At 40.7% G+C, this 18,928-nt stretch overlaps 1 protein-coding gene across 1 annotated transcript; it reads right to left on the reverse strand.

Annotated features, from left to right (window-relative positions):
• Positions 1-12,762: 12,762 nt before the first annotated feature.
• LOC116030632 lies at positions 12,763-14,387 on the reverse strand. Its single transcript, XM_031272939.1, has 2 exons — positions 13,687-14,387; positions 12,763-13,518 (listed from the first exon to the last, which is right to left on the reverse strand). Exons 1-2 carry the CDS (start codon positions 14,204-14,206, stop codon positions 13,268-13,270), a joined length of 771 nt encoding a protein of 256 aa, XP_031128799.1. The 5' UTR covers positions 14,207-14,387; the 3' UTR covers positions 12,763-13,267.
• Positions 14,388-18,928: the final 4,541 nt, after the last annotated feature.

The raw sequence follows: 18,928 nt of genomic DNA on the forward strand, positions 1-18,928 counted from the left end.
TTACACAAGCAACAGCAAAAACAACAAATAAAAAGGGGTTAGCAAAACATGCTAAGTAAGGGACTTGCATACCCCCAAAAATAATTTTTAATAATATATAATTTGAAAAAGGGGTAGTAGTCTTTTTACCAAACCTTTCAGAAAATTCAACTGCATTTCCTTTTGCTCAGAAAAATTTGTTAATATAATAACAAAAATAATAATGATAATATGGTAATATGGAAGCATAATCATACATAAACGTAATGGGAAAGGGTCCTTTATTTTCAGGCCCTAGTAACAGAACTTACGATGTACTACAAAAAAATTCCCATTCTCAATTGGAAACCGGACTCTAACCTTAAGTGTGCACACCCCCGAGTGAGGATTCCAAGCCTCAACGAGGAAGTTACCAGCCCTAGTAGACAGGATAAAGTTTCTACTGACTACCCTGTAATTTAGGGTACATAGACCCATTCCTACAGAACACACCATAGTGTTCTAGTACTCGAGGATTGTTCCTGACGGGCACTCCTCTACAACAATTAAATTACATCACATAATCAAATTTCAAACTTCACATAGCTTCCAATTTTTTTTTTAAGAAAATATAATTTTTCTCAAATCATTTTTTCATACTAAAATCTCTTGAAAATTTGTAAAGGACTATTTTATTTGAAAACTCTAATTTGTCCAAAATTCTCAATCTCTCATAAAATAGTATTCTTAATAAAAGAAACATCCTTATTCCCAAAAATGTCAAAAAGATTACTTTATCACTAAAGATAATCTTAAAATAATTATCTATCTATATTTAGCATAAATCCATCCAAATTAACAAAACAGAATATAACTTAAAATAATAAATTTTGTTTTTAAAAAAAATATGTACGTACGTACAGGATACAAATATATACATACACTAAAATTTCTACCAACCACACAAAATTCCTAATTTCATGCAATTCTAGTAAATATCTATAATCTAATTAAAATTATACATATATACATACATACTCCATACGGCAGACATATATATAAATAAAATAATTAGTTAAATAAATTTTAAGAGAATGAATATATCTATTCATACGATTTTACACATACATAACTTATACAATACTACTAATACATACATGGTCACACACGACAAATTTGCATTTAAAATTAAATTATCGTTTTCTTTATATAGATAACAAACATACGTAAGCAATTTGTAACCTACTACTACATATATTTATAGAATAAATATTTACATACCAATCTTAGCATTTATAACCAGCAATTTAAGTATTTAAATGCATATACCTCACAATATGATTATGGTAATTACATATATTTAAACACATATATATATACAGTGCAAATATATATATATATATATATATATATATATATATATATATATATATATATATATATTTATAATTATAATATATATATAATCATATACTTATTACTGCATCTATATACATATAGTACATGAAATATATATGATTTATACACATACATACGTACGACACACAAATAAATATATATATACTACATATACACATGCAATCACTCAATTTATATATATTCGTATACATTTCTTTATATACGTACAAACCATAATATTTATATATATATAATTACCTACATAGTCATATAGGATACATATGAACACAGTACAATATACACTTTATTTTTAATTGGCATACGTACTAATACCACATATACATAGAAAATAAAATTTATTTGACTTTAATACTTGATCATCAATCAAAATAAATATATTAATTTGTACAACTAAATATATGTTTAAATCCTACAAGGATCAAGACTCACATAGCAACAAAATATATACTTCTTTTGTCTCTTGTACGTACATATACATATTATATATAATAACATATATATGTTTTTTTTTCTTACTTACATATGTACGTGTGTTGTATAATATATAAATATACTACATACATGATCAAACAACATAAACATTCACATGTATTTTTACGCATATACATATATTAAAAATATATTTTATAACCAAAAGTCACATATTTTATGATCATCAATTGCATAAATTTTTCACCACAACACAATATATATATATATATATATATATATATATATATATATATATATATATATATATATATATATATATATATATATATATATATACATATATATTCATGTATACATCAAATCTTGCAAATGGGATAAGTAAGTAGAAAACAAACCCACTTACTCACATTCATTATATAACAATCTCTATTAGTAAAACATCATATAACACATATTAAATAATTTGATTCGGGGTAAATAGATTTTGGATAGACATAAATCTTACCTCAATATCCCAAAATCAACCTGATGAACCACCTAAAATTGAAGGATCAACAAGAAGGAAAAGTTTTTTTTTGTTTTTTTTTATAAGGATGGTGGAAGATTTCGGCCAAGGGGAAAAGAAAGGAAGAAGAAGGTGAAATATATACAAGGGTCAAGAACAAGGTATAAATCATCTTCATCACATTAATTGATTTTTAAGAAAGAACAGGGAAATTGATCTTTGATTTGCAATTTGATTTGTAACTCCTAAGATATTCCAATCAATCACAATTATTCTATCAATAACTAATAAGATATAAATATATATATATTACAATATACTAGTACGTTAATAACTAATATATATATATATATATATATACATATATATATATAATTAATTAATACATCATATTCTATTATAGATATATAATATATACGTTACAACTATTTATGTACATAGATAGCATAACTTAATTCCTTATATTATAATATATACACAAAAGTGCAACACACACACGTTATATATATATATATATATATAAAAGTGCAACACACACACGTTATATATATATATATATATATATACATATAACTAATTATATATAAATATATATAACTATATAGATACATTACTATATATATATTAAGTACGTACATATCATATAGATACATTACTATATATATATTAAGTACGTACATATCTTATAAGAAAATATATACATATCATATACGAACCACTACATAATAATAAAACTTAATAACATACGTACACGCATACGAGCTGAACATATACATACGTACCAAAATAATAATAATAATTAATGATGATGATAATAAAGGTTCAAATGGATATCAAAGGAATAAAGGGTTCTCATGGCTTGATGGTTAAGATCTTAAAATTCTAAAGATAAGATTCAAGGGTCAAATCTCTACTTGAGCACATTAATATTTTTTTTTCTAATAATTATTTTCCTTAGCAAAAATCAGGGTGTCACAACCGAAGTTACCAAAATCTGGAATAGGAAAGATTCCCCAAATTTTGCCAAAGATACCAAATTCTGCACAATCACCGCCTTTTAGGGTGCACCCGGTTGGGCACCACCTCCTAACTGCTTACGCAGACTGGGCAATCACCGCCTTTTAGGGTGCACCCGGTTGGGCACCACCTCCTAACTGCTTATGCAGACTGGGCCACACAAGTCATTCAACTCGGGCCACACATTGCGATGCACTGGTCAGTCGGCGGGCTCTAGATACCAGTCTTCTTGGGTCAGGTACCCCAGTCGTGGTATCCAACACTTGTCCCTCACTTTCTTGAGCTTTTGAGAAGCAATGACTCAGGAAAGTAATCCTTCAAGCGGGTTCCTCCAGGCGCACTGCTTACAAGCACGAAGTCAGTCACCTTGTCAATCTTGCAGTGTAGCTGAACACAGTACTACCTCCCGGTCGGGATATAATTTCATAGATTCATCATCCCGACTGGTTGCGTCTTTCCGACTGGTTCTATAATGGTTACCATCAATGCAGAGTAATCATTGCGCCACCTTGATTCTCGCTGATTACCTTTTCGAGACAATAATTGTCTCATCTACCAGCCATTACGCCCGGCTCCCCACTCATCTAATCCTCTTCACGTATCGCAATCCAAGCACTCGGCTATCTCTTTAAATACCCTTTGCCTTCCCCCCCCCCCCCTTCTTCTTTTCAGTTTTCTTATCCTCTTGTATCCTTCACTCCTTGCTTGCTTTTTCGGCCATCTTTCTCTTCCTCCGATCACTCCCCTTTGCCGTCCGATCCATCGTCTCCTCCCTTTAAAGGTCAGTTTCTTTCCCCTTCCTCCTTTTCTTCAGCGCTTTTAACCTATTTGCAATGTCGTTTTCCTCCACTTCATCTCCTTCTTCATCACCTCATTGCTAGGGCGACACCATTTTCCCGACGACCTCATTTTCTTCTCGCCCATCGACTATCGCCCAAGCCACCTTTGTGGCCCGGATTACAACCATGCTCGTCGGTTACTTGGACCGATGGCGGAGACTCAAGAAGCTGGTCAGCAGCCAATCTCGGACCCACCAGCCGGTGGTTTCATTGGTATCCATTACCACTCTGCTCGTTGCGGCTTCCGAGTCCCACTCTTCCCCTTTCTCAAAACTCTCTTGAACTACTACGGGTTGGTGTTCGGGCAGTTGGTGCCTAACTTGTATCACCTGGTGGTCAGTTTCCTCACCTTTCATCATCGCCCCAAGAGGGAGGCTTCTCTGGCCCTCTTTCACTAGCTTTTTCGACTGATTGCGGCCGGTACGGTGGCCCCTGGGTACCTACAAATCCGTGCTTGAGATGGTTGTAAATTTCTGGGTAAGCTGGAGTCCTCCCATAAGGGCTAGAAAGAGGAGGTCTTCTTTGTTCGACCGGCTGCCCCGCACCCGGCCTTTGACTTACCACTAGCTTGGGCTGCCTCATACTATCGCCTTGATAGAAAGCCGCCTTGCCCGGCTGACCTCGAGCAACTGGTCAAGGCCTTGATTGAGAGGGGAACCCCTCTCAACTCGTCGCTAGTCTTGCTTGAGTGCCATTGAAAATGCTCGTCTATTGCCCGAAGGCGTAGCGGCTAACACAGGTTTGCCCTTTTATGCATTTTCTTGACTCCTTGCCCATTGTCCATGCTTCTTATACTCATGCTTTCTCCTTTTTAAGCAACCACGAAACCAAGTAGTCTTCTAGCGGTTCGGAAGAAGAGGCTGAGCAAGATGAGCTGATCGCTCATCATTCGCCCTCCCGCGCTACGGTGGCCACCACTGAAGCTATCGCTCTTTCTTTCGAGGACGATCAGCTGCCCACCTCTGCTACTATGGCAGATCGCAAAGCACTTCTTCGTGCGGCCTGCCTGACTACTGCTGAGAAAGGCAAAGGAGTGGCAACTGTTGGCTCCACACCACCTTGAAGCGCCATTACTACTAAGAGGAGAGAGTCGACTCCCCCGATTGCGCCTCTTGCTTGTCAGTCGGGGAAAAAGTGCCACCGCGAAATTGTAATTAACCCCCAGGCTGCCAAGAGGATACTGGTCGGTTTGGAGGCCAACGAGGGCGAAACCATCCACAAGGGTAAATATCGAGTGGGTGAGTGGCTGGACAAGGTCGTTATTACTCCCGACTTGGACTCCATTGAGGGGCTGGACACCGAAGACCTTTTGCAGGGAGTCGCTCATCGCACTTACCAGGTATTTATTCAATTTGGTAAGTCTCTCTTTTAATTTCATACTTAGCACTTTTTTCAGCTTTTAACCTTTCCCTTTCTCGCAGTCGTTGATGGCTAAGCTCGCACTCTGCTGGTGCCAGAAACCATCCTTTCTGAGCTAGAAGTTTTGCACGCTGCTCGGGCGAATCATGACAAGTAGGGGGAGGATATAAACCTCAAGCTGGCCACCGCCAATTCCACACTAGAAGCCGAGCAGCAGCACAATGAGCAATTGGTATTGGATCTTTAGACTGTGCACCTGGTTGCATTTACTACATACAAGGAGTCAGACGAATTCTAGAGGGATGCCGAGTAGTATGCCCAAGAGTGCACGGAGCGGATTGCTGATGCCTGGCTAGCTAGCTCGGCTGGTCAGAAATTCTTGGCAGACGGACATCCAGAAGACACTTTCGGCAGCTAGGTGAGGCGCCGACCTACTACTACTGCTACTACTCCGACTGACCTCGCCTCCGGACCATCAAAGGAGACTACTGGCCCATTAGCCAATTAGGATAGCCAGTAGCTTTTATTTTTTGCCTCATTTTGTAAAACACTTGACTCTACGGAGGTCCTTTTTGCTTGGGAATATAATCCTTATTTTTGCTCTTTAATATTTTTTGCACCCTTTGTGTATTTTGCTATATATTTTTGCTAAGTACCCTTTTACACCTATCCTGACTACCCAGCTACCAAGCTGGTCTGGCCTTGGCTTTGATTCTCCCAAGTCTTGTTATCCATACGAGATCTTTATGGCCGCCTGTCTAATCTACCTTGGAGCCCCTCACTTTTGTCTTTTTTAAGAAACTGAAAAGCCTCGAAGGGTCTTGTTGCGGTCATTCTTTATGTAGTGCGCGTGACCTCGAGCACAGGTCCCTTCAAATGTCCCAAGTCCATTTTCTGCCCAATAAATATGACCATCTCCTTTGAAGTTTTCCCAAGTCTCATTCCTGATCATGGGACCGAAGAAGAGCATGACGGAGCGTGATGAGAGCTATGGGCGGAGATCCTCAAGCCGGCTGGCTAAACGGGCACGACTCGAGAAGATGAAAGCGTAGAGGGCTGCTTGCGGTGGTCATTTAGTGGGTGACTTCTCCAATAGTCATGCCCCCCGAAAGGGGGGGGGGGGGGTAGAGCAACTAGTAGATCCTGACCACGTGGCCTTCTTAGAAGAGATGTATGGGATGATCGAGCAAAACTCCCTGAGTGGCGCTTCCCCAGCATTTAAACCTTTTTGGAAGGAGGTGCGCGTCGTCATTCCTCCTGACTCCCCCACATCACCTTCGCAGGTCGTGGATCCGCCCAGACCCTTCAAGTGTGTACCTCGCCCTTCATAGAAAGAATGAAGGGTGCAATTTGCTATTGTCCGGTGTCTTGTATCATATAAATAAACTGGCTTTTGCATTCTCTCCATCTGCTTGCTCTCTTGGTTCAATCCTTCTTTCTAAAGCCTAAAAAAGGCTATTGTCAACTGACTTCGTTAGGAAGGGCGACTGATCAGCTCCTGATTGAAACGCCAAACCCCCTTTGTCGTTGGCCTGAAAAGGCTAGCGGTTGCCTGATTTCTCAAGGAAGGGCGACTGGTCAACTCCTGATATTAACTCCAACACCATCCTTTTTTTCTAAAGCTTGAAAATGCCAGTTGTCGATCGGCTTCTAGAGGAAGGGCAACTAGTTCGACAACTAGTCCGCTATTGACAATACCTCTAACACCATACTTTTCTTCTAAGGCTTGAAAAGGCAAATTGTCGACCAACTTATCATGGAAGGGCGACATGTCAGCTCCTTACTAAAACACCAAACCTCCTTTCTCCTTGACCTGAAAAGGACAATGGTCGACCGACTTCTTAAGAAAGGGCGACTGGTCAGCTCCTCAGAATAACTTCAACACCATCATTTTCTTTTAAGGCCAGAAAAGGCTAGTTGTCTACCGACTTCTCAAGGAAGGGCGACTGGTCAGCTCTTGACTGAAAACACCAAACCTCCTTTCTCCTTGGCCTATAAAGGCCAGCGGTCGACATACGACACAAGGAAGGGCAATAAGTCAACTTTTGACAATAATTCCAAAACCATCCATTTCTTTTAAGGCCTGAAAAGTCCAGCTGTCGACTGACTTCTCGAGGGAGGGCAACTGGTCAGCTCCTAACAATAACTCCAACACCATCATTGTTTCTAAAGCCTGAAAAGGCCAGTTGTCGACCAACTTCTCAAGGAAGGACAACTAGTAAGCTCTTAACAATAACTCCAACACCATTCCTTTCTTTTAAGGTTTGAAAAAGGCTAGTTGATGATCAACTTCTCAAGAAAGGGCAACTGGTCAGCTCCTGACAATAACTCCAACACCACCCTTTTTTTCTAAGGCCTGAAAAGTCCAGTTGTCGACCGACTTCTCAAAGAAGGGCGACCGATCAGTTCTTGATTGAAACTCCAAACCCCATTTCTCCTCGGTCTAAAAGAGCTTGCGGTCGACCGACTTCTCAAGGAAGGGCACTAGTCAGCTCCTAACAATAACTCCAAAACCATCATTTTCTTCTAAGGCCTAAAAAGGCTAGTTGTCGACCGACTTCTCAAGGAAGGACAGCTGGTAAGCTCTTGACAATAACTCCAACACCATCCTTTTCTTCAAAAGTTTCAAAAGGCCAGTTTACGACCGACTTCTCAAGAAAGGGCGACTAATCAGCTCTTGACTGAAACACCAAACCCCCTTTTCCCTTCACTTAAAAAGGCCAACGATCGACCGACTTCTTAAAGAAGGGCGATTGGTCATCTCCTGACAATAATTCCAACACCATTCTTTTCTTCTTAGGCCTAAAAAGGCAAGTTGTCGACCGAATTTTAAAGGAAGAGCGACTGGTCAGCTCTTAACTAGAACACCAAACCTCTTTCTCCTTGGCCTGAAAAGGCCATCGGTTGACCGACATCGCAAGGAAGGGTGATTGGTCAACTCTTGACTAAAATACCAAACCCCTTTTCTCTTGACCCGAAAAGGCAAGCGGTTGACCAGCTTCACAAGGAAGGGCGTTTGGTAAGCTTTTTATAATAATTCCACTACCACCCTTTTTCTTTAAAGGCTTGAAAAGTTCAATTGTTGGCCGACTTCTCGAGGAATGACAACCGGTCAACTCCTAATAGTAACTCTACCACCATCATTTTCTTTAAAGGCCTGAAAAGGCCAATTGTCAAATAACTTCTCAAGGAAGGGCGACTGGTCTACCCCTTATTGAAACGCAAAAATCCATTTCTCCTTGGTTTGAAAAGGCTTGCGGTCGACCGTCTACTCAAGGAAGGGCAATGGTCTGCTAATGATAGTAACTCCAACACCATCCTTTTTGTCTAAGGTCTGAAAAAGCTAGTTGTCGACCAATTTCTCAAGGAAGGACAACACATAAACTCTTGACAATAACTCTAACACCATCCTTTTCTTCTAATGCCTGAAAAGGCTAGTTGATGACGGACTTCTTAAGGAAGGGCGACTAGTCAGCTCCTGACTGAAATACTAAACCCGCTTTCTCCTTGAACTGAAAAGGCAAGCGGTTGACATGCTTCGCAACGAAGGGCGATTTGTCAACTTTTGACAATAATTCCAACACCATCTTTTTTTAAGCCTGAAAAGGCCCGTTGTAGACCGACTTATCGATGGGAGGGCGACTGGTCAGCTCTTGACAATAACTCCAACACAATCATTTTCTTTTAAGGCCTGAAAAAGTCCATTTGTCGACCAACATCTCAAGGAAGGGCGACTGGTTAGGTCCTGATTGAAACGCCAAACCCCATTTCTCCTTTTCTTGAAAAGGCTAGCGGTCGGACGAGTTCGCAAGGAAGGGCGACTGGTTAGCTCCTGACAATAACTCAAATACCATCCTTTTATTCTAACGCCTAAAAAGACCAATTGTCGACTAACTTCTCAAGGAAGGGCGATTTGTCAGTCCTTATTTGAAACGTAAAACCCCATTTCTCCCTGGTCTAAAAAGGTTAGCGATCGAACGACTTCTCAAGGAAGGGCACTGGTTAGCTCCTGACAATAACTCCAACACCATCCTTTTCTTCTAATGCCTAAAAAGGCTAGTTGTCGATCAACTTCCCAAGGAAGACAACTGGTAAGGTTTTGACAATAACTCACACACCATTCTTTTCTTCTAAGTCTTGAAAAGGCTAGTTGTCGATCAACTTCTCAAGGAAGGGCGACATGTCAACTCCTAACTGAAACACCAAACCCCCTTTCTCCTTAGCTTGAAATAGCCAACGGTCCACCGACTTCCGAAGGAAGGGCGACTGGTCAGCTTATGAAAGTAACTTCAACACCATCCTTTTCTTCTAGAGCTTAAAAAAGCCAGTATTCGACCAACCTATCAAGGAAGGGCGACTGGTCAGTTCTTGACTGAACCAACAATCCCCCTTTCTTTGTGGACAGAAAAGGCTAGTGGTCAACCGGCTTCATAAAGAAGGGCGATTTGTCAACTTTTGACAATAAGTCCAACACCATCTTATTCATTTAACTCCTGAAAAGGCCAGTTGTTGACCGACTTCTTGAGGGAGCACTAGTACGGAAATAGGCATCTACGTTCGGAGTTATGGACTATTTGCGTCTGGAGTACTCCGGACGCATATGCCGGAGACGCAGTTGCCATCGACTATCTGCGTCCAGAGTTGCCCCGGACGCAGATAGCTATTAGCTGGGTCCGGAACTGCCCAGTTCCGGACGCAGCTTAATTTTTTTTTTATTATATACCAGCTGCGTCCGGAACTGCCCAGTTCCGGACGCAGTTGATTTTTTTTTTTTTTATTAAATATCAGCTGCGTCTGGAACTGCCCAGTTTCGGACGCAGTTGACATTTTTTTAAAAAAAATTTTAATATGCTATTTATTTGCTGTGCACCCCCAACAATTTCTTGTAGCATTTACAATATAATTCCTGTCCAGTTCTCAAGACATACACATCAAAACATACCAATTTCAACATCTATCTATCCAACAAGTTCAACATCAAACCACACCACATACATCAAAACCATACACCAAACATCAAACCACACTTATCCAACACATCAACACCATAAACGAACTACTCCCGCATGATGGGAGTAAACAAAACAAAGCAATAATTAATAACCATAAACATTGCAAGAAAGTAATAAAGGAATAAGATAACTTAACTGATAAAGAACAAATCCAATCTTCAATCTTTGATTCCAATCTTGAAATTAACTAATCTAATGTGAAACTAATCTAAACTATGTTAGGGAAATATAAACTAAAAGCTAGGGTTCAGAACTCTGTAAGGGAACCTCTGCAATTGTAGAGAATAGGTAGAATATATAGGAGATAAATGGGCATTGGCCCATTAGGCAACTTCTAATTCTTTTCCCATTTGTATTCTTGTTTCCTTTCTTCCTTGTAATTCCCTTTTCTTCCAGAACTTGTCCAAAATGCTCCAAAATTCCTCCTTTGTTGTTCCTTGTAGATAATTCAACATTTGGACAATATAACACACAAACAATTCCCAATTTCACTAGGATAAGGGAAATCAATTAAAATAAGGGGTAAATAATTGTATAAAATAGTAGATATCAACTCCCCCACACTAGAACTTTTGCTTGTCCTCAAGCAATTACCAGGATAATCTTCCCTCTAAGCACTGCAACTGATCACACTTTCTTCCTGCTCAACCAATCATTCCACCAACCAACTCATGCAACCTAACTTGCTTTAAGAATCATTTCAGAATCACAAGTGAGTTTCCTTCTCCGGCCAATAACCGAGCACCAGAATTAAGGTAGATTAGAACCCTGTATGCACATGTACTCAGTTGAGATTATGCAAGACTTGGCTTAAGATGAACTCCCATAGACATGCCCTTCATACTCACATAGATCACTCTAAAACTGCATGCTAAGATCAAATAGGTCTTTATCTGGCTTGTATTGGGACTAAGGGTGAATGGCTAAACAAAGAAAGGGTATGGAAAAATAAACAAAAGAGAGAATTTCACACTTATTCCCAACTAAACCTAGAGAAGACATGGAAAATATGAGCAAGAGAGCAAAAATATTTGAAAGCACAAGATTATTCTAAACTCGTGGTGGTGAAGACATTTATTCTAACAACCTGACTTGCACTTTTATTCATCCTTCTTTTTCTTTCTTTTCACAAACTTTTTCTTCACTTTCAAACTCTTTTTCAAACTTTTCTTTTCTTTCATTTAATCAACCAATAACTTCTTTCACAACACACCCACACCAGAACAAAGATAACAGAAATATCTCTATCAAAAGTAAGCTCAAAAAGGGAAATCTCCTCTAAATTAAAGAACAAATGCTACATTCTCTCTAAGGGTGAACGGAAATATATGGTTTATGGCTAAGGGTTAAATAATAGGGTTAAACAAGAAAAACAACACAAAGAATGAGGTTAAGTGCTTTTGCACTTATTAAACAAGAACAAGGCTCAAAGGGGACAACTAGGAAAAATAATTGTAACATAGGGTAGGTTTAAAGGCTTGGGCTAACAACAATGGCCTAAATCACTTCAAAGCATGCAAATTCTAGACTTCACTATGAGAACACTGAGACAAGCTATGACAGAACAAATATCACTAGAATCCCACATAAGCCTTCACTAGCAATGCATAACACACAGGGGAACATTTATGTTAGAGGTTAACCCAACTATTGGCAAGAGACTGAATAATCTCACAGGCTCAACCTTGAATCATCCCTAACAAGCAGGCTGCACAAGAACCACCAAACAAACCACAAACCAGTAGGAAGTAACGCGGTCACAGCCACAACACAAGGAAAGCACATTACCTTTAGCTGCAAATTGAGTCCTTCAAGCAAACTTCATCCAGATTTCATCAGAAATAGTGCCCCCCCACACTTAAACTGGACATCGTCCTTGATGGACAACCAAGGCCCCACGAACTAGAAGAAACGAACTAGAAAACATAACATTTTTTTTTCATTTTTACTCTTTTTTTTTTTTTGCAAATCTTACGGCCTCGTATCACGATCCCGGCCGTGACCCAGAGCCCTCAAACTCGCTCTCAGCACTGGAATTGGCATCAGACCATCACGGCCTGGGTCACGGCCGGGAGGTGGCCCGTGACCCAGAGCTCTATTTCGCCTGTTCGGTACTGGGAATTGCCGACGGCCATCACGGCCTGGGTCACGGCCGGGATGCGGCCCGTGACCCAGAGCCCTCTTTCGCCCAGAACACACTGGAATTTCTGGGCCGTCATCACGGCCTGGGTCACGACCGGGAGGTGGCCCGTGACCCCGAGCCCTGTTTCGCTCTGTTTGTCGAAAAAACGACGCCTCGGCATCACGGCCTGGGTCACGACCGTGACAATGGCCGTGATCCAGGCTCTGCCTTGCGCAGTTTTGTCCCTTTTTCGCGCCCAAGCTCGGTTTCACCTGCAAGTTAGTCCTAGAGCAATTTTGACATGTTGCAACACCTAACCTCTTCAAATCTAACCATTACCCACTCTCTCAAAGGTAAAAGAAAGCAAATCTCACACCAAAACAACCCCAGAGAACACCCTGTAAACAAAGAAAAATCCTAATCTACTCCGAACTAAAATTGTAAAGAAAAGTGCAGTAAAATAAAGTGCAAAAAGTAAAGGATAACATGGGGTGCCTCCCATGAAGCGCTAAGTTTATTGTCGTCAGCTTGACTCAACCTCATGGATATCAGGTGGGATTGTGGACCACGCGATCCGGTGGCCTTTTGAACTTAGACAGCTCCCTCATCCATCTTTTGTAGAAACCACTAGAACCAGAGAACTTTTTCTTTTGTTTAAGCACACTTGACAGTTCAAGGGGTCCAGGATCAATAGGGAAACATGCAAATCCCCTAACTCAATCTTTCTATTCTCAACAGTGCCCTCACCCAGCCCTTCTATCAAGTAACACTCATTAACATATGAGGGCTGGTGCTTCGCCATTTTGAATATGTCAAATTCAATCTTGTTCTCTGCCACTTCCATCACGAGTTTTCCTCTTCTCACATCAATATCTGCCACTTCCATCACGAGTTTTCCTCTTCTCACATCAATAAGTGCACCAGCCATCACGAGTTTTCCTCTTCTCACATCAATAAGTGCACCAGCCATCACGAGTTTTCCTCTTCTCACATCAATAAGTGCACCAGCAGTAGCTAGAAAACCTCTTCTCACATCAATAAGTGCACCAGCAGTAGCTAGAAAAAGTCTGCCAAGTATAATAGGAACCTTGGCATCCTCCTCTATATCCAGTACAACAAAATCCCCCGGTATAAAATACTGATCAATCATGACCGGGACATCCTCTAGAACTCCCACCGGACGCTTTATGGAGCGATCCGCCATCTGTAAGGTCATGGAAGTGGGTTTTGGTGTTCTCAGGTTGAGTCTCTTACATAAAGAATATGGCATAAGACTAACACTGGCACCCAGATCACACAGAGCACCACCAACTACAAATCCACCAATGATGCAAGGGATGGAAAAACTACCTGGATCTTTCAGCTTAGGAGGAAGTTTATGTTGAAGAACTGCACAGGTCAAGGCTCCTTCACTCAGATCCACCACCGCACTCTTCTCTGGCTTTTTCTTATTGCCTAAAATATTCTTCAGAAACTTCTTGTACGATGGAATCTGAGTGATTGCTTCAACAAAAGGCATGGAGATCTCCAGCTTATCCAACATCTTATGGAACTTGCTCTCTCTATCAGACTCCTTTGATTTCCACAACCTCTGTGGGTATGGTAACAGGTTGTAAGGTATAACCGAGTCATCTACCTTCTTGTTCTTCCTTTCATGCTTCTTACTTGGAGCACTCTCATCCTGCTCAGGAGCTTTCCCCTTAACACTGTCTCTCTACACCACAGGCTCCTTCTCACTATCATCAAGAACATCCTCAACCTGAATGCCTTCATCCTTCTTATCAGCTTTCTCAGGCACTGGATCATTCGAAGGAAAAGGGGGTCCTTCAGAGCTAATCCACTTCTAGTGGTGATTGCATTCACTTGGTGCCTTGGATTTTCTGTGCTTGCTGGCAGTCTACCATTCGAAGATAAAGGTTGATTAGAATGATTACCTCCTCCTTGTTGCTAAGCCTTGAGACCATCTATTTCTGCTTGTAGTTTGCCAAACAGCTGAAGATTCTCTGCTTGTAGCTTGCCAAACTGAGCCATCATAGTGTTCATGAGAAGCTGTATATCAACATCCTGAGATGGTCTAGAGGAACCTTGACCCTGAGTGGTCCCAAAATTCTGATTCTCTTGCTTGAACTGCCCTTGATTGGGATTCTGAGTATTCTGATTATTTCTCCACTGAGTTCCTTGGTTGCCACCTCTGTTTCCTTGATTACCTTGAAAACCTGGTGGATTGTTCCTTACTTGATTGCCTTGATTGTTCCAAGAGGGAACAAACTGATCTCTTCCTTGCTGTTGATAGGTCCCATAACCTTGCCCCTGGCCCTGTGGTCTAGAATAACCAATGAGATCAACTTGTTCCACATTAGGTTGAGGGACTTGGTTACCAAAGTCTTAACAAAGGACATGTCTGAGCTACATGATTTCCACCACAAGTTGCACAACAGGCTACAAGAGGTACCTGTGGCACAGAATAGGGATTAGGAACATAAGGATTCTGTGGAATTAGTGGAGGCTGAGTAACTGCCTGGACACTCTGAGTAGGGCCCTGTACTAACTGTTTTAGCATGTGTTGTATGGTGTCCAGCTGAGCCTACATTGCCATCTTTTCTCCAACTTCGAACATCCCAGCTGCTTTCTCTCTCTTTGGTATATCATCCCCTCAGTGTACCAGTACGTATTGTTAGAGGTGATCCTCTCTTTGGTATATCATCCCCTCAGTGTACCAGTACGTATTGTTAGAGGTGATCCTCTCAATCAACTGCTCTCTAGCTGCTGGTCCCATATCAATGAAAACACCCCCAAAGGATGAGGTATCTAGAATAATCTTTGACCGGTTAGACAATCCCTCATAGAGTGAGGACATAAAATCATTTGGGGTCATCAAATTCTTCGGGCACTGCCTCCTCAATTCTTTAAATCTCGTCCAAGCCTCAGGAAGATCTTCATTGCCAAACTACTGAAAATTCTGAATTTGCTTCTTTAACTTGGCAGCCTTTGAAGGAGGGCAGTACTCTTGCATGAAAGCCTTGTGGAGTTGTTCCCATGTAATGAAATGGTTGGCTGGAAAGGAATTCAACCAACGCTGTGCTTGATCTCTCAGGGAAAAAGGAAACAGTCTCAGCTTGATTGCCTCACTAGGAACACCATTCATCTTGATGGTCTGGCAGATACGGTCAAAATGAACTATGTGGGTTTTCGGGTCCTCAACCCGAGATCCTCCAAACTAATTGTTCTGGACCATCTGAATGAGCTGAGTCTTCAACTCAAAATTATTTGCTTCAATTCCTGGGTACACAATGCAATCTTCTTCAGCGAACTCAGGAGCTAAATGGGCTGCCATTGGTTCTGCTTGTGGAAATTCTTGGGCAAATTGCTGAAACAGGTTGGGATTCATCTGATGGAGAAGATTTTGCATCGCAACCCCATAGCCTGGTTGCTGGTACACAGGCTGTTGCTGCATGAATTGAGCACCCAATCCTCCCCCAACATTGATATTTGGGTTTGGATCAGCCCTGAAGTTCTGTGCCTGATTCTGAACATTTGGAATTTGGGGATCAGCACGAGCTCCAAAGTTGTCCCCAACTGTCTCTCTCTGCCTCGGATGCTGTTGTGTGTTGGCACCAGTATGGGCTGGCTGCCCAGTATTGCAACTGTCTCCGGTCTCCATGTCTACTTCGAAGTCCTGGAACTCTCGAAGCCAATCACGTAACACCTTTTTCTCCCTCCTTAATTTCCTCTCAAGATTTAGATCGTAGGGACGAAGATTCGTGCTCCCTTTCGATCTAGTGTGCATAAAAGGAGGGTAACCTGCTGTCTAACACAACCACAAACACTCTTGGGAGGAACTAGTAATGGGTTAGTGAAAATAATTTTTTTTTTTTAATAATGAATAAAATAAAATAAAACTTGATCTCCCCAAATTCACTAACCCTAATGCTAGTAAGAAATTAATCACACAATCAAAACCAAATAAACCAATCCCCCGCAACGGCGCCAAAATATGATGAGCACAAATGATGAGTTTAAAAAGGGTGTAATGTCTTTCCGCTTAAGATTGGTGTTATGGCACGAAACTGTGTGAATTACCAGGCACTAGAGTATATGAATTTATAGAATCCAAGCAACAAATACTGAATGGTGTAAAAGAAAGCAATTGATTAAGGTGTAAACTGTATGATAAAAGTATGGGCCAGATTAGGGGGATTGTAACCTTGATGTTCTAACAAGCTCAGGATTAGGGAAAGAATAATTAACCAAGTGATATATGGGCAATGCACAAAAGAATTCTACTAAGCTACTTTCGTAATCAATAAGAGAATTAGGCTAAGATTGCCCCACTGTCGTGATGCATCAATCATAACCTTAAGCACCTAAGCATTGTAGCCCCCAATATTACCTCTACTTTCATAGCAGGAAAATTAGGTTGAAATTGGTAAGGCTCGAGGTCTCCATCCAACTGTCGTTGTAATGAATCACTCTCCTAGACTAGCAATTAATTCTGGCCACAAACCAATAACTAGTGCAAAGAAATCCCCAATTCAACATAAACCCTATATAAAAGATTCAATCCCTTTATGCAATTAATTACCAATTGAACATCAAGATTAACAATGGATCCCTAATCCAAACCCATAAACGAACTACTCCCGCATGATGGGAGTAAACAAAACAAAGCAATAATTAATAACCATAAACATTGCAAGAAAGTAATAAAGGAATAAGATAACTTAACTGATAAAGAACAAATCCAATCTTCAATCTTTGATTCCAATCTTGAAATTAACTAATCTAATGTGAAACTAATCTAAACTATGCTAGGGAAATATAAACTAAAAGCTAGGGTTCAGAACTCTGTAAGGGAACCTCTGCAATTGTAGAGAATAGGTAGAATATATAGGAGATAAATGGGCATTGGCCCATTAGGCAACTTCTAATTCTTTTCCCATTTGTATTCTTGTTTCCTTTCTTCCTTGTAATTCCCTTTTCTTCCAGAACTTGTCCAAAATGCTCCAAAATTCCTCCTTTGTTGTTCCTTATAGATAATTCAACATTTGGACAATATAACACATAAACAATTCCCAATTTCACTAGGATAAGGGAAATCAATTAAAATAAGGGGTAAATTATTGTAGAAAATAGTAGATATCATAAGGAAGGACGACTGGTCAGCTCGAGGGAGTGCAACTAGTCAGCTCCTGACAATAATTCCAACACCATCATTTTCTTTTAAGTCGTGAAAAGGCTAACTGTCAACTAACTTCTCAAGGAAGGGTGAATGGTCAACTCTTGATTGAAAAGCCAAACCCAATTTCTCCTTGGTTTGGAAATGCTTGCGGTCGACCGACTTCAAGGAAAGACACTGGTCAGCTCATGACAATTACTCCAACACCATCCTTTTCTTCTAAGGCCTGAAAAGGCTAGTTGTCGACCGACTTCTCAAGGAAGGACAAGTGGAAAACCCATGACAATAACTCTAACACCATCATTTTCATCTAAGCCTTGAACAGGCTAGTTGACGACTGACTTCTCAAGGATGGGCGACTGGTCAGCTCCTAATTGAAACACCAAACCCCTTTCTCCCTAGCCTGAAAAGTCCAGCCGTTGACCGGCTTCACAAGGAAGGGCGACTGGTCAGCTCCTGACAATAACTCCAACACCATTGTTTTCTTTGAAAGCCTGAAAAAGCCAAATTGTCAACTAACTTCTCAAGGAAGGGCGATTGGTCACCTCTTGATTGAAACGCTAAACCTCATTTAACCATGGTCTGGAAAGGCTTGCGGTCGACCAATTTCTCAAGGAAGGGCAATGGTCTGCTCATGACAATAACTCCAACACCATCCTTTTCTTCTAGGGCTTGAAAAGGCAAGTTGACGACTGACTTCTCAAGGAAAGGAGACTGGTCAGCGCCTGACTGAAACACCAAACCCCCTTTCTCCTTTGCTTGAAAAGGCCAACGGTCGACCGACTTCTTAAGGAAGGGCGACTGGTCAGCTCCTGACAATAATTCCAACACCATCTTTTTCTTCTAATGCCAATTGTCGACCGACTTATAAAGGAAGGGCAACTGGTCAGCTCTTGACTAAAACACCAAACCCCTTTCTCCTTGGTTTGAAAAGGCTAACGGTTGACTAACTTTGCAAGGAAGGGTGACTGGTCAGCTTTTCATAATAATTCCAACACCACCATTTTTTATAAGGCCTTAAAAGGCGAGTTGTTAATCGATATTTTGAGGGAGTGCAACTGGTCAGCTCCTGACAACTACTCCAAAACC

Source organism: Ipomoea triloba, chromosome 9, assembly GCF_003576645.1.
Source record: "Ipomoea triloba cultivar NCNSP0323 chromosome 9, ASM357664v1".
Lineage (NCBI taxonomy): Eukaryota > Viridiplantae > Streptophyta > Magnoliopsida > Solanales > Convolvulaceae > Ipomoea > Ipomoea triloba.